The following is a 16847-nucleotide window of genomic DNA, read 5'->3' on the forward strand; positions in this document are numbered from 1 at the left end:
AGTTTGGGTAGAAAGACACAACATTCTCCACAAGGAATCATAATCTATATCTACAAGTTATCTTCTTCGCTAGGAATGCAAACACAAGTTACTCTTTACTTATAGCCATACTTTTAAAATAACTGTTTTCTGCAAATATCTCTTCAGTTAAATATATGGAGTATCACTTAAAATGTGTGTTTGAATTCGCTTCTCCAGTGTATTAGCTATATTTACTTATGTTTTACAAAACAAAACAAGGTAAGTAAAATCAGAGTATAACACAACGGCAGAGTTCTTCCACAGCTCAGCACAGCAAATGTAGATTACCTTCACAGTATGTTTTAAAAACCCTAAAGAAGTGCCACACCTTTTGTCTTACCATTGCAATTTCCTCCTGTAATCCTCTGCATGTTTCTTCATTGTTCTCTAGTCTCTCAGAGAGGTCTTTAATTACCTTCTTCTTTTCCTCAATCTTCTCATTCATTTGCTGGTTTGTGGAGAAACACTGTCTTTCTAATCTGGAAAGTTTCAGCATTAGAACATTTTTTATGAAAAATACTTTCGTCAAGTACACTATATACTTTTGAAGATAATTAATAGATACGGTACATATCATGTTAACACATCATATAGCTTCTGAAGTTGCCTTTTCTTTTTTTTTTTTTCCAACTGAAGTTATATACTCCTTTTAAGAATGGCTTTTCAAGAAGTGGTTATGTTCTTTTCATTTACCAGTGCTTGTTTTAGGCTTCTGGTCATAAATTCACTTGGTCATTTGGATATGGCCTCCAAATTACATATAATAAACAGAATTAATCATATTTTAATTAACACAGTAGCTCTCTTCAGAAAGATTGCATCATATCTTGCCTAATCAATCCTGATTTCAAGTACAAAGCTTGCTCCTAAAGTTTCCACATAGCTGACAATACTCAATATGGCATGACTTCAAATTTTTCCACCAGCAGACTGTTCCCAAAATTTCAAACAGTTCTTGTACTGTGTCAGTCCTCTGGTACTCAGGAAAACAGATATATGAAGAGCCTAGTGTGGCTAAACAGGCAACTCAAGAAAGCTACAAGGCCCAACAACAGCATACAAGAAATAGAAGCAGGAACAGGAATCCAAGGAAGAATTTAGAAAGATTGTCTGAGATTGAGACATGGTGTCAGCAAAGCCAAAAGCTCATCCAGAATTGATGTTTACAAAGGATGACAAAGACAACAAGAAGGGATTTTACCACTACATTAAGGCAGGAAAGAAAACATATGCCTGCTTCTACACAGACCAGGTGATTTATGAACAGCAGACACGGAGAGAGTCACCATACTCAATGCCTTTTTTGCATCAGTCTTCCCTGACAAGGTCTCCCAAGCCTCTAGGATCATGAAAGGGCTCAAAGAGGAGAACAACTGCTAGCAGTAGGTGAGGACTGAGTCTGGGACTACCGGTAAGAACTCAACCCCTGGAAATAAAAGACAGCAGCTCAACTACACTCAAAGGTTCTGACAAAGCTTGCCAATGTCATAGCGAGACCGCTCATCATCATCTTTGAAAGGTTCGCAGAGATTGGGAGAGGTCCCTGACAAATGGCAAAAGGCAAACATCATACCTCTATTGGGAAAATGGCAAAAGGACAAGCCAAGGAACTATAGACTAGTTAGCTTCAATTCAGCCCCAGGAAGGCCATGAAGCAAGTCCTTCTAGAACAAACTTCTGGGCTCAAAAAGAGAAAAAGGTGACTGGGAACAGTCAGTGAGGATTTACCAAGGCCAAATCATGTCTGGCCAACCCACTTACATTCCAAGATAAAATGACCAGATCCGTGGACAAAAGGACAGAAAACAGATTAAATATAACTCATCTTTAGGAAAGCTTTTGGCACTGTCTGACACAGTATTTTTATAGCCGAGTTAGGACTTCAGTCTAGATATGTGAACTACAATACTGGTAAAAATGGTTTGATGGTACAGCTCAGATGGTAGTGGCTGGTAACAAGGAGAATACAGCAGAAGCCTGCATTAGAATCTGTTTAACATCTTTATCCATTGCTTGGATTAGGTCAAGAGCGCAATTTCACCAAGCTGGCAGGTAACAGTGAACTGCATGGGGGTAGGTCATGACACAACACAACTGGTACACCCAAGAGAAGGCCCGCCATTCCCTAGAACTCAGACAGGGAGGAGGAACAAGCCAGCACGAACCTTTTGGGATTCAACAATGACATATGCAAAGATCTGAATTTAGGGAGCAAGATCTCCCTGAAGCGATATGGCTGTTAACTGGCCAGGGAGAAACTATGGTCAAAAAGGACCTGGTAATCTTGGTAGACAGCAAGCTAGCCACAAATCAGCAGCACGGCATACAAGTAGAGATAGCTAACAGCATCCTGGGCTGTATTAGTAGCAGCACAGCCAGAAGGTGAAGGGAAGTGGTTAATCACCTTTTATTTGGCACTCATTATAACACATCTAAGATAATGACCACTTTTAAGCACGTATCTCCCCGTAACACAGGAAAAAAGTTGGAGTGAGCTTAGGGGAGGGTCACCAACACGACTGAAGGCTGAAGTACATGCAAGAACTGAAGGAACTTGGTACATTCAGGCTGGAGAAGAGGTAACTTCAGGGTGTGTAACAGGCCCCTCAATATCTAAAACGAAGTTATCAAGAAGATGCAGACAGTCATTTCACAGCAATGTACGGCTAGAGGACAAGTGACAACAGTCACAAATGAAATCCGAAGAGGTTCCAACGCGGAGAAATTTCTTCCACCTTAAAGATGGTCAAACAGTGGAACAGATTCCCACAGAGGTTGTGCCATCTCCATTCTTGGAGGTTTTCAAGACCTAATTGGATGAAGACCTGAGCAACCTCATTACATAGCTGATCCTGGTTTGAGTAGAAGGTTCGACTGTAGATCTCCTTCAATCCCTTTCAATCTGAACTATCCTTTGATGCAACTCTCAGCAGTGGGAACATCCAGGTGTCTCATTTCTTTGTCTCTTCTCCTATCACTTGTGTCTCACTAGAATTAAAAGTAACACAAAAGGCTCAAAGTTCTTCCAACTTCGAAATTTTCTGACTTTTACTTTTTTCTTATAGATCAATGTATCTTTTTAGCTGAAGGACTACTTTATCAATCCTCCAAGTACTTCTGTGCTTCTGCTTCAGGCTGGCTGATTTTTTTCCTTTCCTGGTTACTTCTTATTCTTAGAGAAAGAACTTCCGTGTTTTAGTCCTCTAAAGTAGCTTACACTCCCATGGCTTCCAGAAACACAGCAAAAGCAGTTCCAATTCATTCTATGTCATGCTCTCACTCTTCAAGAAAAGTAAATTCAGAAGGAGACCCAAATCTCATGTTGCTTCCAATTTACACATTGCTACTGCGTTCAGAGCTAATTAATAAATTATGCAACCCAGAAAAGCCTGTTTGCTTGATTTCAGTTATTACAACCATCTTTTTCTGAGAAAATAAATTCTCATAGCCTTGTATAGCTTCCAACTTTGGTACCATTTATCCTACATCAAGTCCAGCTAAAAAGACATACAAGTGTTCTAGCACAACAAATTAAAGTCTCCAAGACTTTCCAAAGACAAAGGCTTAAAGACAAGCTCGTGGGACTCCTCCAGAGAAAGCGCAAATACGTTAGGCTGCCAAATCATGGCTTAAAAGAAAAAGCCAAGCTCCTGACATTGTCTGGAGTACAAGGACCACAGCCTTCAAAGGTAAGTAGATCAAAGGCTCTTGTATTCTCTCTGAAGGGATCCAGTGAAAGCAATCACTGATATTCACCAATGTTACTAATACTTGTGTGCTTCAAAGAATAAAAAAGGCATAGGAAACAGATGAGGCAGTACATGCCTACCTCATGTAATTACCTCAGGGGAACTAAGTATATTGAAGTCCATCTGAGATAAAGCTCGACCTTCAGTACCTATCCTTATGGAGCTCTGGAAATTTAGGTATCTGGACTAACAAAATCGTAAGGATAGGCTGCTTCTGTTTCTTCAAGCTCTATTAAGAAAGTCATCAGCCGTTTAACTGTGCTAACTTTCATGGAAAGGTTTGCATTCTCTGAAATCACAGAAGATAATTTGTTTTCAAAAAAGTCAGTTGGCGGAAGCTGCTAGAAGTAATTGCCTGAATCAACAGATGATTGCCAGTAGTGAAAAGTACTGTTTGGATACTAGACAAAGTTTATTCTGATACCCAATTAAAGCATCTGTTTGTTCTGTGTGTTAAGTAGGCACAAATTTTTTTTATATACCAAAAGAAAACCAAAAATAGTGCAAATCTGCTTTCCTGGGAAAGAAGTGTTGAACAGAATTACCCAGTTTAGAGAAAAAGGGGAAGGCTGTTTAAGGTTCTTGTCGCTTTGTAGGAACACAAATACTTACTTCTCTGTAAGCACTAATATTGAAGTTGCTAATGCAACTGGTAGGAAAACTGTGAGAACTGTATTTCCTAGTCTTCGCCGCAATAAATACTTACATTCAGGAATTTCCTCCAGCAATTCCAGACAAAGAAATATAGTCTATAATACAACACACTTTTTTTTTAAGGATAAAGCTTTTGTTGAAGAGTTCTTCCCATTTTTCCAAAATGTAATTTTCATGGATCAGAACTACCCTAAACTCAAAAACATTCACTTCTCAAAGAAATAGCTTCGTATGTCTAGATAAAAGATTCTCACAAGGAACAAAACATTACTGAACACAGCAATGCAATCAATATTTAACCATTATCCTTATACTGATCTGAATAATCTAACACAGAAAAGTATCTTTAAGAGTGTTTCAAATACTTGGTTGGAAAATTACTGCTTATGAATTTTGACAATTTTGAACTAACGTTACTACTTAAAATTTAGGAAGCAGATCTTATGGTAAAACTTGGAGAGTTCCAATGGTTTGGAAAATTCCTAAACAGACATTTAAGCTCCCATGAAAAATGCTTCTAATTAGCTTAAATATTATCTCTATTATCATCTCTTGATTCTCAGAACATATTCGTACTAACAACAGAATAATTCAGATCTTAAAGACTCAGATCTATGCCACTAACTTAGTGGAGTGTAATTTGCAATATCTAAGTGTTCAGAAAAAAATACAGAGTTGTTGAAAGAGTGCTCACATTCAACAGCTAAAGGGATAGTGGAGCTCCACACTGGACGGCGTTATTCCATGTGCAGGCAGTACTCCACTTAAGACTACTTCTTGAGATGAAAGGTCTTTGCTCATCTGAGAAACTAATATAATTCACAGAATGAAATGCATACTACTTTGGGGGATTGGAGTCTAGCACGATGAAATCAACCAATCAAATTGTTCTAAAAAATGTTGGTGTGGAACTCATATTTTATGAACTTTGTGAGGCCAAAAGGAATCTTCGTGAGAAGATCTCGTACTGAAAATTATTACTGAGCACAGATATCTACGATAAAACATCTTGAAGCAACATGAAAACAAGAATTCGCTACAATACAGAGGAGTACCTGAGAGAACAGTTGTGATGAAAGTTAAAAAGAACAGCTGAAGATGGACAAAAAAAAGCATCAAAATGCCAAACCTACTAGAAATCCTGAGAATCAGATTGTTACATAACATAAGCATTAACACTCCTTTCAGGACCTAATACATTTGCAGGATGAGTGGTTTACATTTTTGGTACATGTGTATCACTCAAATTATTGTATTTTTTAAAATCGTTTGTGCAGAATTAATGACTCTACATTTATTTCACATCAAATAATAAAATCAGATCATTGCAGAATCTTCTGTAATTTTAACCCTTTATTTGTGACTGCATCGAAGTTGAATGTGAGCCAGGCATTCAGACTCGCACTCACTTTCTAAAGAGGTATAAAGATCAAAAACAGTGCAGTTCTGCATTTCAAAAGTTGAGTAGTTTCAAAAGTCATACATATAGTTCCTACAAGTCTATTAACTCCCCAGGTGGACTGACTGCACCCTTAAATACAACCGTATCTGTGGTTCATTAATCTCATTACCTTGAACTTCAGAAGCAAAAGCTACAGGTCAGACGCACTTGTTCTCTCTAAGAATGTAAGAACCATAGTATAAGGACAGATAAGAGTTTTTGAGCTTGGACAAAAACAACAGGAGAAACATTCCTGAAACTTCTACAAGGAGGAAGTAAATGGTATCTGGAGATACTTGGAAGATTAACAGCTCTCTGACTGCTTATAGAAAGCCATGCTATGGTAGCCATGTTGACAAGACAGGAGAATTTGTTCTAGACTGAAAACTACTCCAGCTTAACAGGCATTAGCCAAAAAAACTAAAAAAGCCCCATGTTTCACTTGAGCATGCTTGATTTGGTTGATCTGACCTCAAATACAAAGACGGACCTTGGAAGACTGAAGAAACAGTCCAAGAACAAGCACTGGAAGAACACCAGTGCAAGAAGAGACTGGATTGAAGAGAAATATTTCATCTGTAACATGAATTTTCCATATTTTCTAGACCACTTGAATATGGAAACCTATCAGCAAGAAAAAAAAACAAACAAAAAGAAGGAATCATATTCTCTGTAAGTGTAAGAAGTTACATACAACAAAAACTCATACAGCATGAAGTAGCTTGTTACATAAACTACTGATCCAACAACCATTCCTCTGAACAAGGCTGTTTTGAACACAAAGAAACTTTTTTAAAACAAAACAACAACAACAAAAAGTCAAATAAATGGTACAGGCCTTCTCCAGTTCAAGGAAAGGCAAAGAACTTGGTATTAGTTTAGTGCCATGTATGTTGCTGCCATAGAACTCAATGCTCAAATCAAAAACAACCAGCTAGAACAAGATCACAGTTAAATTAACTGATGTTATTTTACGACTGTAGAGAATCTTGAAATACACTTACTCAGTTTCCCAGCTGTGAAGACTGCAGTCTTCCTGGAGCATCACATCACATTACTATCATAATGTATCTCACACATTTTCACAAATTTTTAAAATAAAAATTATGTCTTTTTCTTTTTTTAAATTTTTTAAAAATTTTCAACAACTTTTTTGCCTCAATCTTCACTGGCAACCACTCGAACCACACCACCCAAATCACAGAGGATATTGGCTGAGTCTGGAAGAGTGAAGAACCACCCAGGGTAGGAGCAGATCAAGTCCAGGAACATCTAGAGAACCTGAAGGCGCACAAGTCCATGGGACCTGATGAAATACATCCACGGGTCCTGAAGGAACTGGCGGCTGAAGTTGCTAGGCCACTAGCCATCATATTTGAGAGGTCCTGGCAGTCTGGTGAGATTCCTACAGATTGGAAAAGGGCAAACATAACCCCCATCTTTAAAAAAGGGACCAAGGACAACCCAGGAAACTACAGACCAGTCAGCCTTACCTCTGTGCCAGGTAAAATCATGGAACAGATTCTCCTGGTAGCTGTACTAAGGCACATAAAAAATAACCAAGTGGTTGGTGACTGTGGCTATTGCCCAGATTGCCCAGCTGGGCTGAACTGATTGGATTGCCTAATTAAGGTTTAAACCCCACCTACAAAAGGCAGGCCATTTCCTCCTGGCTGCAGAAGATGCAACGACATCCTTGGAGCTGCAGCCTAGGCTGGTGAGCAACAGGTGACAGCCAACATGGCTTCCCTAGGGGCAAGTCGTGCCTGACTAATTTAGTGGCCTTCTACGACAAAGCTACAGCGCTGGTTGACGTGGGTAAAGCAACGGATGTCGTTTTCCTGGACTTGTGCAAGGCGTTTGACACTGTCCCACATGACATCCTTGTCTCTGAAATGGAGAGACACGGATTTGACAGATGGACCACTCGGTGGAATAAAGAATTGGCTGGATGGTCGCACTCAAAAGAGTTGTGGTCAATGGTGCGATGTCTACATGGAGATCAGTGTCAAGCGGTGTCCCTCAGGGGTCTGTTCTGGGTCCAGTGCTGTTCAACATCTTTGTCAGCAACATGGATGACGGCATCGAGTGCACCCTCAGTAAGTTTGCCGACAACACCAAGTTATGTGGTGCCGTGGACTCACTTGTGGGAAGAGATGCCATCCAGAGGGACCTTGATAGGCTTGAGAATTGAGCCAGTGCAAACTGCATGAGCTTCAACAAGTCAAAATGCAAGGTCCTTCACCTGGGTCCTGCCAATCCTAGGCACAAATACAAACTGGGCACAGAGTAGGATGAGAGTAGCCCTGAAGAGAAGGATTTAGGGGTGTTTATAGATGAGAAGCTCAACATGAGCCGGCAGTGCACTCATGCGACCCAGAAGGCCATCCGCATCCTGGGACGTATCAAGAGAAGCGTGGTCAGCAGGTCAAGAGAGGTGATTCTCCCCCTCTACTCTGCTCTTGTGAGACTCCACCTCAAATACTGTGTCCAGTTCTGGTGTCCCCACCATAAGAGAGACATAGATCTGTTGGAGCGTGTTCAGAGGAGGGCCACAAAGATGATGCAGGGGCTGGAGCACCTCTGCTACGAGGACAGGTTGCGGGAGCTGGGATTGTTCAGCCTTGAAAAGAGAAGATTTCGGGGGGACCTAATAGCTGCCTTCCAATATCTGAAGGGAACTTACAGGCAGACTGGGGAGGGACTTTTTACAAGAGTGTCCACTGATAGGACAAGGGGAAATGGGTTTAAGTTGAAGGAGAACAGATTTAGATTAGATCCTAGGAAGAAATTCTTCAGTAGGAGGGTGGTAAGACTTTGGAATAAATTGCCCAGAGAAGTTGTGGATGCCCCCTCCCTGGAGGTGTTCAAGGCCAGGTTGGACGGAGCCTTGAGTAGCCTGGTCTAGTTGAGAGGTGTCCCTGCCCATGACAGGGAGGTGGGATTAGATGATCTCTAAGGTCCCTTCCAGCCTATGCCATTCTATGATTCTTTTTCTTTGAGAAAAAAGCTTTAATTTTTTAATATGACGCTGGTGTACCTAAACACACAATCTTACATTCGGACTTCTTTTGGCCTTATGCTAATGAAGCATTCTAAGGTGCTTATAATACAGCACAGGTTTCAGCTGTGTTACTAAAAACATCTCTGTAACCATGCATATAGAAATACTCTCTCAGGCCCACAAACTTCCTTACTTATAGGAAAATCAGTTTCTTTTGTTCTCTACTACTGCTTGTGTGAATAAGTCAACATAAATACCTATGTGTACAGACTCATATAAATCTAGACTGAAAGAGATGCCACCTCTGTCTTTTTTCTAACCCATTCTATTAGCTCGAGTCTCTTCTCACTGTGCAGCACTCCAAGTCTTCTTAAATCTCCTCTTTTCCTAAACTCCACCTATTACTATCCTCTGTTTCACCTACTCCTCAGTTCTCTGAGGTTTTCCAACACCATCCTTCTTCCTCACATTTTCTCACCTCAATATATACTTGATTCAGCCAGGGAAGATGACTCAGTAAAGTGCACCCTATATCTGCCTGGGGAATATAACAAAGCCGTTCTTCTGAAAACCGTCTGTTACAAGAGACACGGCAGTCTGTGCTGAGCAGGAAAGGAATCTGAAGAAACTTCATGTGCTCTTGCACGCTTCACCCCTTTTTCTATTTTTCGTTACTTTCCAGAATTATCCAAAAGCTGAAAACAAAGATTATACACAACTTCTAGACAAAAGTCTTAAAGATTCATCTAGCTCCCTGAAGTGAAAATAACATTTTCATAACAGTGTTAAGTGTATACAGAAAAAAACTGTTATAAAACCTGCCACGTATGTTTTCCCATACTCCTCACAAGCACTACTGGAGACAGGACTCTACCAAAAGTACTAGTATCTACATTCTTGCTTCGGCAAATAAACTATAGCAGATCACTTATTTTCTCTACCTACCCATAACATGCATGGTTCCTGATACAGATCTGATATTAGTGGAATGCCATGTTCTGAACTTTGGCTTGGTTTGGCAAATGCATCAGATTGTGTTGTCTTCCAGTAACTGAAAGCTACAGTGAACATAAACTAGAAGCAGCACTCAAGCTGTCTACTGCCATTTTACAACGAATTTAAAAGGTAACTTACACATTGAGCTTTTCCAAGTTCTCTTGGGCATTGCGTTTTTCTCTCTCATATGCATTTTCTACCTCTTTGAACTCTTTCTTGATCATCTCTAAATCCGAAAGAGCTCCTGCTTGGCTGGCTTTTTCCACCTGCAAAGCTCCTTCAAGATCTCGAATTCTTAACTACAAAGTGTTAAGAAAGCAATTAAAGCAAGTTAGGAAAAACTATCATGATCTTTAATGCTGTTCTATGTTCTGCTTTACAGGTGACTATATTCTATTAATTCTACATGGAGGCACATATACAGAAAGCTTTGAATACATGTAAAAATGTATGAATACATACAGTTCAAAATGGAGAGAGAGAGATACGCTGACCAAAGAAAGGCATCTTTTATTCTGCTTTGGTGGTGTCCGAATTTTTCCTTTTTCAGTTACTACTAAAGTTTTCCAGGGGGATTCTATTCTTTAAGTAGCCTCATGAAAGTGTGGTATTAACACTAAAGGCTACACTTCCACTGAGCACAAGGCACACTTGAAGCTTGTTCATGTATATGAACAAGGAAAAAAGCCTTAGCAGCCATTCACCCATAAAAGGTAAGTCTCTACATTTAAGAAGTGTTACTTTCTCAGTTCTTCTGTATGTTGTAGAAGTAGAGAGAGGAAATTAAGAAAACTAAACCCTTCCTTTCTACTAGTTTAATCATCACTTTAAAAAATTTAAGTGCTTGTACATAGATAAGATCATGAGAACAAGCAAATAACTGACTGAAGAATAGCAGTACTTATTTTTGTTACTCAGAAAATACGGGGAAAAAAAAGGAAAATGCTTTTATTTTTTCGCTTACTTTTTCAATAGTCCAGTGTGAAGGGCTTGTTTGTTAGTATGAGATTACTAAGCAATTGTAATTTAGCTTTTTCTCAATAAACCATAATTGCCTTACTAGGTCCAACCCCAAGTGATGCAGTTTAACAATACAAAGACTTAATATTCAAGTATATATACTACATTTTTCCATTTAATCCATCTTTACTGGTAACTGTAGATATCGTAACTTTGTTAGAAGCTCAAATGTACTCTAAATAATTATATTTGGAACTGCAGTTTCAGGATGCATTAAGCTCTTACTCCTAGGGAAGTTGGGTGTATGCATTGTATCTCCAAATAGGTCTAAGTGCCCATTCAAAAGATACAGGGCAGGATATTTAAACAGTAGTACGGTGTTTAACTATTGTGAAACGTTTCCTTTCCCCTCCCTGTTTAAATGCTAGTGGGAATTCTCAAACTTACAAATGTGACATTTTATTATTATTCCAATAACTTTGATGCTCCCTGAAAAGCAGATATTTTTCTATACTCTCCTTTTATATATTAGCTATTACAATTTTGACACTGGTTGCAAAAAAAACTGTTCAGTGTCTTCACAGAAGCAAGTAAGTGGTCTCAACATTTTCAGAAGATTTCATCTTTACAACTTCATCAACTGTTTTACTGTAAACTTCTAAAAGATATTTAACAAAAAGTTTACCTGGATGATCTCTGAATTGAATTTGGATTCCAAATGTGCTGCTCGCTCTGCTTCAATGTTTTCTTCCAGTTTCTTTATTCTCACTGTAGCTGCCTAGAAGTATGTTTTGAAGAAATTTGAGTCCAGAGGGATTGTAAACACGACACAAAGACTGCTTTATTCATTCGATGTATTAGGACTCCATACACCAACCTGATGTATCTGAGCTACTTGTACTTTGGAACTGTGAGAACTCGTACGAGGAAATACATATAATCTTTACATATCTAAAATATTAAATTATTTTCTGTTTAGTTAAAGAAATGATGTAGCATCATGTTAGTGCTGCGTTTTTTTACTATCAAGAAAACTGCAGCTGGAGTCAGAAAGCAGAAAGACCAAGTTAAATATTCTACCTATTCTCTCACTATTTGCTTTTTCACCAAGGTTGTCACCTAAGGCAATATAAACACACCCTGTATGTTCCAAAATACAATGGGGTATATCAAGAGTATCTGCAATTTCAGTTATGAGACAGATGAAGCACAGAGAAGATAGAGAATTCCTCAAAAATATGTTGGCTTTGGCACTTAATTTCCAGTTAAGGTGCCCAGAACAGATTGCTTTGCAGCCCCAGAATAGCCATAGTTTCCCTACAACAAAAATCTGTAGACTCCGTAATGTTTTAAAGTACTAACCTACTGCCATGTTCCTTGACCCGTAACTATTCTGTTACGTTTTCGTCTGGCAATTACCAGGATGTTCATGATCTCTTTTAACAAATATCCTGACTACTTTAGTCAGCTACTACATCTCATTACACAGAAGAACATGCATCCATACTTTATGTAAAATGGAAATCTCTGAAATAAACTGTTGCCTCTTTCTTATCCATTCTCATAACATTTGGAAAAGCACAAAAATGCAAATTATTATGCTAAGAAACTCCTTGGAAATTTGGACTGCCTACATAAAGTTCAAGCAGTAGTCTGTATTTTTAGTAAATGTGGTTTGGTTTTGTTTTTTTTTCAGTGATCCAAGCCGAAAACTTTGTTTCCAGTTACAAAAAAAAACCCACAAAAAGAATCACCAGATACAGATGTCCAGATAAAGACCTGAACACTGAATTTCATCTGGAAAAATATGTTTACCAAAAGCAGTAACTAAAGATCTGCTATAATGGAAACTTATGTGCAATTTTAACTACACTGTTTTCTATCAATAAAATCTTTTCACTTAAACTGATAACTGAATTGAAAAGAAAAATTAATCCCAAAATGTCTCTTGGCTTCAAGTTAAATCAGGAAGATTAAGAAAACTGAATTAATATTAAAAAGTCATTTTACATGCGCACACTTAAGGTTATAAAAATACAGTAGAAATTACTGATTTTGGAAAAGTAAAACAAAGTAGCAAGTATGTGAGACTGCATCTTGATTCTGAACACTTGAGATAGAGAAACATTAACAGATGTTAAAATAAAAGCTCTTGGCAATAAATTTAAACTTTCTATAATCACACGCACAAAAGGAAAGACTTTTGAAACTGATGTCCATGGAAGGCTTACTAAAGAGAAAAGCAGCAGCAGCACAGAGCTTATCAAACCTACTCTACAGTAAGGTCTGTCAAACTCTGTTAAACTTTGCCTCTTTCCAGGAATTCAACATAGTTAATTAAAAAAAAAAAAATCCCAAATCCTGCACAAACAATCCCACTGTACTTCCTAGTGTTAAAATTATTCCCAAAAGTAGCCCAATTTAAACAGTATTATTGCTTCCAAACATCAGCTCCTACTCCCCTTTGCCCTTAATGAAGAATTAGCAAACTACCTCCTGCTTCAGTTTGGAAGGACTCCTTAGCATCCTCCAACAGGTCAACATCTGTCAACAGGATGGTGTTACACAATACTGCCAGCCTAGTAAAAGTAGTCATGAACAATAAATCTAAGTGATATGGATTCCACTTCTTCTTTAGTAATATTGAAAAAGTCAGCCTGAAAATAATTTTATTCTACATTTGAAAAGAAGAATAAAGGAAACAACGAGGGAGGTACCTATCGCAACATTTAGAGTAGGAAATGTAATTTAAAAAAAAATAAAATTAAGAAATAGAAACTTCACAGAGAATATTTTATGCATACCCTCAAGAGCAAAAATGCTTTTCTGTCTTTGGCTGGTTTGTTCAAATGCCTAGGAAACACTAAAATGGAAAAGAAAAAGTGATTCTGCAAGTTTTTAGGTATAACTCACTAATTCACAAGCACTGTACTACATTTGACTTGTAAGTCTTATTTCCTGAGCACCAGTCCAAAATAGAACTATGCCTTAAGCTCAGCCCCTCTTCAGCTGAAACAAGAGATGCAAGAGACTATCAAAATGGTTAACTTATCCTCTCAAATGATACACCCTAGAACTGTTAGATTTCATCAGTCCCAAGAAGAAAAATAAAAACAGAAAGAATAAAAAACAGCTCGAGTGAGGGCATCTGTAGGAATGGAAAACTGGCGCAACCACGTTCTCCTAAACAGAGAATACAACTATCAGTTCTTGGTATAGTTCTTTAAAAGTAGAGTCTACCTCCTAGAGCCAACACAATGGACACTAACTACAAGGACAAGACACATAGTCCAAAGGAAACAAACTCCAAGAAATATAGAAATTTCAGTCCTAAGAAAATCCTGAGACAATGACAGAAGAGGGGCAGGAACGTGCAAGAAGTGTCAACATATCACTCTATTGCTGTCTGAAGTAAGAGCAATTCCATTTAAAACCACACATATTTGCAGATGGTTCATTTGTTTGAGTTGTCAGAAGTCACCGAAGAATTAACTCATAAAATTAGCATGCCTATAAAAAGAGAAGCACTGGGAAAACTAGTGTTTCTGCTACAGAGATTCCTGATGATCTCCGGAATGTGAGAAACAGGCTCCTAATTGCAAGCAGGACAGTGTGTCTAGTCTACTATAAAAGAGTTATGAACTCTAGCCACTGACCAAAGAAGAACTCGATGTAACTAACAGGTATGCAATGGAAAGTATTCAAAGAGATTCAAGACCGTACACACAGGGAAATTAAATTAGAAACTAGAAATCAAAATATGTGTTTGATAGATAAGTATCATCTCACAGGTCATATCCTCATATAAAGGCATGAGAAAATTGACTTATTCAAAACTGGAGTCTCTTCGCAAGGTTAGACATCTGAACACTCTATTCTTGTTTTTAAAGCTCAACTTCTAGAGTTTGCTTTTTTAAAGCTTTGCATCTTATCAGTAGTTTGCTATAATTACCATTTTAAAACCTCGTTTAAACTAGTTTGCTGGACCTTCAGAAAACAGGGAAAGAAATAAAATGCATCTTCACTCAAGAGAAGTCACTGTCACTGTCAAAGATCTGACAGGAACTGCCACTAATTTCTTGTGTTGCTAGAAGCCAAAAGATGAAAACTGAACTATGTTCTCAAAAGTCTCAGAAGATTACTCGGGTAAACCTTAATCTTAGTTTACCAGTACAAGCAGCTGTCTTAATCAAAAGAGATTCAGGTGCTTAAAAGAGCTTGCAGAAAAATTACATATGTAAATTGAGGAAGTCATGTAGATGCTGTCTGTGTCTGCTGGAACAACGAATATTCTTTTTCCTGGGTTCTATGATTTGACTGCTGAAACTTATGATTCACTATATATTTAGCAAATTTAAACAGTCAGATGCCAGCAAACCAGGAGGAAAATGAAAACTTCATGAGAGATATCTCACCAGCCATTAGCACATAAGCCTTGCTAAGCAATACAGAGTTATTAAATAAAAAGAAATTCAGATTTGTTTAGACGGTTCTAAAGAAAAGAATCTTGGAATCACTGTTTATCTAAGTGCACATCAGCCATAAAAGTTGCACCTGGATTTTAAGCTGAGTCTGAAGTTTTATTTGGGAAGAACACAACTGCAAAAAAAACTATTTAGAAAATTTTGTCTATTTTGCAAGTAAAGGTTCAAACAGGTTCTACTGATACTTATAGGCACTTCCCTTCATGGTGAGAAGCTGCATGCTCTACCACTGAGAATGATCCATTATGCACTCCGTGACCGAAAGAAAGAAACATCAGGGATAAGTCTATCCTGTAACATCATACTAACAATTCCAAAAGGAGAAATGCAATGAGGAGAGGAGTTCCATGTTCCTGTCTGTCAAAAGGAAAGACACTGGCACTAGAAACATGTTAGCCAGGCAAACCTCTTTGAATCAGACAAAAGGTGAGAATCAGTATCCTTACTGAATCGTGTGTCTGAAAACTTTACACAATCATTGAGAACCTCAGCCTTCTCCATATCCTGGGTGGCCAGGTCTCCCGCTTCCTTCTGGAGAGGGCCTACATTTTCCCTAGATCTCTTTTTATCACTGACATATCTATAGAAGCCTTTCTTGTTGCCCTTGATGACCCTGGCCAGATTTAACTCTATCAGGGCTTTGGCTTTCCTAACCTGATCTCTGATGCCTGTCTAGAAAGAAGCAACTGTGTGAAAACAAGTTATAGAGAAAGGCTGCAGGCCACAGATATCCAGACCACAGTCTCTCAACTGGGAGTCAAATGGGAATACTTTCTGGTTTAGCTTGCAATGCTTCTTGACGGGTCCAAATCACAGAGATCAATCTCAAGGACGGATCCAAAAAGTGGAGTCTCCAGTGGTTACAAAGCGTTTGCTTATCCAACACTGAAAATACTGGTTATTCAACAAGATTCAGTCACTCATTGCTTCCATGTGTACCTAACAGGATATATGAAGGCAGACATCTTAAGTAAGATACCACACACGAACTCGCAAAATCTTCAAAGATTGCTCAGATATTCAAACTGAGTCAATTTCAGTCTTAACTTAAAGAACAAGGATATCTGGGATCTGTTTCCATGATAGCACAGACAGAATCGTGACTTTTGAGAAACAGCAAATAAAAATGACCAAGAAAACTTCAATGTCAGCCTTAGAACTTGTGGGCAAGCATGCTATTCTAATCCCTTAATGTTCAGAACTTTTTCCAGTGTCGTGTTGCATGTCAATGCTAATGTGGTTCCTAGGAGACATTTTCTACAGTTTCCAATACCATTTCGCAAACTGGCCTTGTGGCTTCCACTTTTCTCAGCCTCTCACAATTGCTCTAAGTCCTGCACTATTTGTGAATACTAGGGCACTCCATACTGAAAGAGTAATTCAGTATCCTACATTTGTGCAATGCCACAGCCACAAAAATGTAATTGTTTGACATTTGCATTTACATCAAAATACCCTTTATCAGATAAGCAACAAAGAAAACAATAGGAAAAAAGTACACTTACAACAGTACTAAGTTTGGCTACAGTAATAGAAGT

General features: G+C 38.4%; 1 protein-coding gene across 6 annotated transcripts in view; it reads right to left on the bottom strand.

The window, feature by feature from the left end:
- Positions 1-16847, bottom strand: part of CCDC171 (coiled-coil domain containing 171) — a 156089-nt gene that overhangs the window by 114591 nt on the left and 24651 nt on the right. For 4 of the 6 annotated variants that reach the window (XM_086629580.1, XM_086629577.1, XM_086629579.1 and 1 more), the window contains exons 7-9: positions 11511-11603; positions 10004-10164; positions 362-500 (exon numbers count right to left, since the gene is read on the bottom strand). The exons of 1 other annotated variant lie outside the window; for it this stretch is intronic. In XM_086629580.1, coding sequence (XP_086485706.1) covers positions 362-500; positions 10004-10164; positions 11511-11603 — 393 coding nt within the window. Of the gene's footprint in view, positions 1-361; positions 501-6307; positions 6418-8038; positions 8048-10003; positions 10165-11510; positions 11604-16847 lie in introns of all 6 variants that reach the window. One more of the 6 variants, XM_086629576.1, reaches the window with a different exon arrangement.

This window comes from Tauraco erythrolophus, chromosome Z, assembly GCF_009769465.1.
Source record: "Tauraco erythrolophus isolate bTauEry1 chromosome Z, bTauEry1.pri, whole genome shotgun sequence".
NCBI classification, from domain to species: domain Eukaryota; kingdom Metazoa; phylum Chordata; class Aves; order Musophagiformes; family Musophagidae; genus Tauraco; species Tauraco erythrolophus.